The sequence below is a fragment of the Aedes aegypti genome, chromosome 2, assembly GCF_002204515.2.
Source record: "Aedes aegypti strain LVP_AGWG chromosome 2, AaegL5.0 Primary Assembly, whole genome shotgun sequence".
Lineage (NCBI taxonomy): Eukaryota > Metazoa > Arthropoda > Insecta > Diptera > Culicidae > Aedes > Aedes aegypti.
This window is the reverse complement of record NC_035108.1, coordinates 413,905,884-413,911,468: the sequence shown is the minus strand read 5'-3', so window position 1 is coordinate 413,911,468 and position 5,585 is coordinate 413,905,884. Positions and strand designations below refer to the sequence as shown.

Below are 5,585 nucleotides of genomic sequence, written 5' to 3'. Positions count from 1 at the left end.
ATTTGCCACAGAATACAAACTTCATGTATATAACATTTATTATCAACAAAGTTCATAACACTTTCGAAGCTCAAAAGTTATTTTTTATGGTTTTGAAAAGTATTGTATTTTGTCATATAAGAGAAACGAAGAATGTTGTATGGAGACTGCAAGATTATTGGAAAAAACAATTTAATATAAATTTAAACAATGGAAATAGTGTTTTTTTTTACAACTTTGACAACCTGTAGATAAAAATTGTGACGTGCTGGAACATTTCTGAGAACGGTTTCAGATTCAGCGACCCCAAATCTACAAAAACCCAAAGACACATAATTTGATCGTCTCAAGGATAATGCCATTTTTGTTACGCTGCTAATACACAGTATAACAAAAATGACATTTTCCTTCAAGAAACGTTTTTATTTTTGAGTTGAAACAAATTATGCTGCTTGGGTAGTGCTCCCATTAGATAAGACAGTCATAGTCATACATAATGGTCGCAATGACCCTATGCAGTAGTTTGGTAGTTTGAAAAGGATCAGTAAATCAGAATATCAAAAAAAATCTGTCTATTGTAACAAAAACTTTGCCATTGCTTTGAAAGTTGTATGGCACTAATCAACTATACAAAATACAGCGATGGGTGATTTACCAGTTGCAGTTTGATGTTCCTGGGAATTATGATTCAAAGCCCAGGCAAATTTGGGACTTAATTAGGTTTTAATTACCTGTGTTAATTAATCAATATTTAATTATGTTAGAATCAAATTATGTTAGTATTAAAACCATTTCGATCTATTTTATGACTATCAGACCATCAGAATGTTTGCTATTATAATAAATAAGACATCAATAGCCGGCTTGAAATAACGCTCTATCAGTGACACCCCATTCTACGGTACCTTCATACACTATCGTCGTGTGCATGCAGTGCTAGAATCTGTCTATCGGACAGCTGAGCGAACACCAGATGACAGATCCCTTACTGTAAAAACCGTCTGTCTTCTTCACTGATGCTGCTGCTGTATGTTGGATGAACTTTGATGGGTAAACGCCACAGTGTTTCTTTCATCGAAAAGGAAAACATTCACCGTGGCCGCATAATAAATAGCTGCAAGCAGCACCAGGCAGAATATAGTGAATATAGTTTGTCTGGTTGGCGTTTTAAAAAACGACAATATCCCACTTATAATAGATATCGGCGGTATACCGAAACTTTTCAACCATGAGAATTTTTTAGAAAATCATTCAATAGTGAGCTGGACAAAGACCGACTGAATTGGGTGAAAAGGTATAAAGGCACAAGAAAGAACCATGGTTAAACCTACTCCGATGGAGGAGAAGCTCAAGTACTCGCTTCTGCGAGACTTGAACGACAGTCAGAGTATATGGACCAGGTGAGTTGTTGCATTTGGTTTCTAGTCCATCCTTAAAGAAATATGTATATTGTTTGTTTCAAGAAACGAAAAGCGAACTTGGTTTCTGACTCTCCTGGCTGGAACTTGTATGCTATATTCGACGAGGACAACGATGCCTCTACTGGTACCAGCTGTAGCATCCGAACGAAAGTGGAGCAAGACAGACTCTGGGACGGTGTTAAGTTCGTTTTTCTGGGGTTATACGCTGACCCAGGTCCTCGGGGGCTACCTGAGTGACAAATTCGGCGGACAGAAAGTGGTACTGCTTTCCGCTATCGGTTGGTCTCTCATCACATTCTGGATGCCAAACATCATCACATCAGCGTCGTACCTATCCAGCTATTCGATTCCGTTCATCGTTGCGGTACGCATCGTCAATGGAGCCTGCCAGGGAGTTCACTTCCCCAGCATGATTAGCATCACTAGTCAAAATCTAAGTGCGTCGGAGCGGACGAGCTTCTTCAGCATTCTTACGTCCGGATCGGCGTTGGGTACCCTTCTGACCGGTATCCTTGGATCGTTCATTCTGGACTACTTCGGCTGGCCGACCGTGTTCCGGGTAATCGGATTCCTTGGGTTGTCGTGGACTCTGTTCCTGCGCTACTACACCATGGCCACCGATCGTTACCGAATCATCAATCTGTCCCAACCGAGCCGGATTTGCTCGAAGCTGGGCCATTCGGAAACAGTCCCTTGGCTCAAACTGTTCGGCAGGACTTCCTTCTGGGCGTGCGTTCTTTCGCATGCATGCGAGATGAATTGCTTCTTTGTACTGCTCTCCTGGTTACCGACGTATTTCCACGAAAACTTCCCACATGCTAAGGTAGGATGAAACAAAATCCATTGTTGGGTATCAAATAAAATCATTATCTAATGGAAAATCTCGAAATGTAGGGATGGGTGGTGAACATGATTCCATGGCTAGCCCTGCCACCCGTCACCATCCTAGGGAAAGCCTTCACCGAAGCACTGATCGCCCGCCAGTGGTCACTGACGAAAATCCGGAAGCTGGTGCAAAGCTTCTGCTTCCTCGGACAGAATGCAGCCCTTTTCATCATGTGTCACACTGAGCAGTTCAACACTGCCCTGGCGTGCATGTCAATTATAATCGGTGAGTAGGTTGTCTCAGTATGTCTCAAAATATCACTTTGTTAGATAACTTGCGGGGGCTCAACCTCCAAATTGTAGCTATGGATGTTACGAACAAACTTTTGTATAAAATGAATCCTGAAAAATATCGTTTAGAGGACCTTTACTCAACCAGGCATCCTTCTGAACTTTTAAAAATCATATACCGTAAAATGCCCTAATTCAGCGCATTGCCTTATTCCGCGCATTTCATATAAAATTATTTACATATGGAAATACACATCAATACTGCAGCAACTTTTAACGCCATTTGATGCTACTTTGATTTAGAATAAGTTTAAATCACAAATAAAAGCAAATAGAGCAATTTTTCGCGACGTAAAAAAAATAATCAGTGGAGGCCCGTCTGAGTAGACGCCATTTTTTCAATTTCCTTAGCGTCCGTGCTAAGACTGTAGGACACAAACAAACGTGATTTCTATATTGAAAATGTTTTGTTATTTATGCAATATTCTATGAAACTACTTGCTGCAGATGTGTTTCATGATGCTTCTATGATATCTTATCAAATATTAGCATAATTATTAAGATTTATCCCAAAAAGTATTGCGCGGCATTAGGGCACTTCATTTTTCATAAGTCCCTAATTCCGCGCACTGCTATTTACAGAACAACAAACAAGTAAAACATGCTATATTGGTCTTCACAGCTGAATATTTATCTGAGGAAGTATTTCCATGCATAAATACGTTTCGCAAACAACCGGAATATCGGGAAAGCCCACTTACAGGGAAACTAGCGGCCGTTCAGAAACCACGTGGTCATTCATGGTGGGAGGAAAAGTTTGTCCAAAACCAAGGTCCATAAAAATTTGTTATTGTATGAACAGTGCAGAATACGCATATAGAGACTTAAATTATTTTACAGGAATCCGTGAAATTCAACGTAATCCCAACAGCTGAAAATTTCGGTGAAATAAATTAACGGAGTACGGTAAATTTTTACAGTTTTCGGTAAAATTTCACCGCAATCCGTTGAATTTTGACGGAATTACGGTGTTGTATTTTACCGAACTGATCAGCTGTTGAGATTACGGTGAAATTCACGGATTACGGAAAAATAATTTAAGTGTGTAGAGGTAGTCGGGGCGATTTTGCCAAACTGCATATTTTTTTAAATTTCTTCTGGAATAACATGCAACCCCAAAGCTGACAAGGAAAAGGAAAAAAATATCAACGTCTCCGCAGTCGCGAAACGCCCAAATGCTGAAAAATTGAAAAGTTTTGTATTCAAAATAAACTGTTATAAAAACCTCAGTGTTCGGAGCAGTTTTTCCAAAGCTACTGATAAATCTAAACACAAAAATATAGTTATTTCAAATGTCTGCAACTTTTTTCTGGCATAAAATTTCACTTCAAAGGCTTTTTATGTTTCGGTGTGATGCAATCGCAATTGCATATTTGCTGGGATGTTCATGTGAGGGTTTGCGCATGATTGATACAAACACAGAGGAATAAGTAAAAAAACTCAGCAAATACAGAATAAGAAGACCGTCTTCTCGAGTCTCGTCTCAGGAAAAGACTATATATAACAAATGTTTATCCTTATTTCATGTGATAGTCAAAAAATTATAAAAAAGTCTTCGTTACGGCTCATACAAAACTTTACTTTTTTTCATACAAAAAGTGTTGTGGAGGGGGGTAGGGGGTTGAAAATGTTTAATTTCAGCGTTACGTAGTGAATGGATGCTGCCTTATACAAAATTAATGTTAATTTGATTGTTTTGCAAGTGCGCGGAATTAGGCATTCTTCTGCGCGGAATATGGAAGAGCGTTAAAAAAATGCGCGGAATTAAGCAATTTCAACAAGTGAACTATTTCAAAAAAATCACAATTGTAACGTGTGAATACAGTCTAGTTTATATTTTTGCCATAATCTAAAACAGATTTGCTAGCGATCCACCCATAAAGCTTTTTTGTTGATGCAATACTAATTTTTAATTAAGCATTTGAAATGTTTTATTCGTTAACTGCGCTGAATTACGGCACTTTACGGTAGATTGATAATAAGCCACGCATGAAATGCTGAAAATTTCCTATGATACCTCTGTGAGAAAATCCTACATCAAGTTCATGAGGAAACCCTAAAAGAATTTATTGAGAAATTTCTGAAGAAATCCACGTAAAATCTCTTGGATTAATTACTAAAGGAATCGGCAGAAAAATTCTTGAAATGGTTCCTGGAAAATCCTGAACGTATTGGTCCGGGGAAAACCACCTTGAAGACCACCTTTCCAGTTAAGGTCGAAATACTCATATCTGTCGAAGGATTCAAATTCTAGGGGAATGTAGAAATATAGTACTAAATTCGGTTTTCATTTACTTATAAGTATAAAGAGGTGTTCCACTAAATAGCTCGAGGATTTATCATCAACCTCTAAACGTCTTTTCTAAAAGTTCTTCCCATACAAAACAATATTTGTTATATCCATAAAGTTACCATTTGAATGTTGAGCCCACCAGGTTTTCCTGGTTGTGAAATTGTGGGACTACCTTATCAGTAACTGTCGTTCAAATATATTTATATGCTTTCTCCTGAACAGGCCTATCCGGTTTCCACAACAACGCCGTCACCGTGAACCCGCAGGACTTGGCGCCGAGCCATTCGGGTAGCGTTTTCGGCCTCATGAACACTGTCGGAGCCATTCCCGGCTTTCTGGGCGTCTATCTGGCGGGGCACATTCTCGAACTGACGCAAAGCTGGTCAGCGGTGTTTAGCACGGCGGCGGCCATCAACACCGTCGGTTGGTTCGTCTTCACGATCTTCGGTAGCGCCGAAGCAATTGTTTAGGGCAAGACTTTAATTGAGTTACCGCGGCGCGGACGACGGAGGCAAAACTTAGCCAATTTTTTTTTAAACAATTGTATTTATAGATATGGTGAATAAAATCTGTTACTCATTCCTATAGCTGAAAACGTACCAAAACTGCTCTCTCGCCGAAGCGGCGTGAGGTTCGAAACCAGATTGGTTCGAACAAAATTTGTAAGTATGAAATATTTCCAGAATAAATCATTCAAACGTGTATCGTGACCGTAC

General features: G+C 39.4%; 1 protein-coding gene across 1 annotated transcript; it reads left to right on the top strand.

Moving 5' to 3' along the window:
- Positions 1 to 975: 975 nt before the first annotated feature.
- On the top strand, positions 976 to 5,585 carry LOC5567975 (solute carrier family 17 member 9). Its single transcript, XM_001657747.2, has 4 exons — positions 976 to 1,379; positions 1,443 to 2,223; positions 2,295 to 2,511; positions 5,092 to 5,585. Exons 1-4 carry the CDS (start codon positions 1,297 to 1,299, stop codon positions 5,337 to 5,339), a joined length of 1,329 nt encoding a protein of 442 aa, XP_001657797.1. The 5' UTR covers positions 976 to 1,296; the 3' UTR covers positions 5,340 to 5,585.

Coding starts and splice junctions, on each gene's coding strand:
- LOC5567975 (XM_001657747.2), top strand. CDS start 1,297: ATGGTTAAACCTACTCCGATGGAGGAGAAGCTCAAGTACTCGCTTCTG. Junction 1,380..1,442: donor AGTCAGAGTATATGGACCAG/GTGAGTTGTTGC, acceptor GTTTGTTTCAAG/AAACGAAAAGCGAACTTGGT. Junction 2,512..5,091: donor GTGCATGTCAATTATAATCG/GTGAGTAGGTTG, acceptor TCTCCTGAACAG/GCCTATCCGGTTTCCACAAC.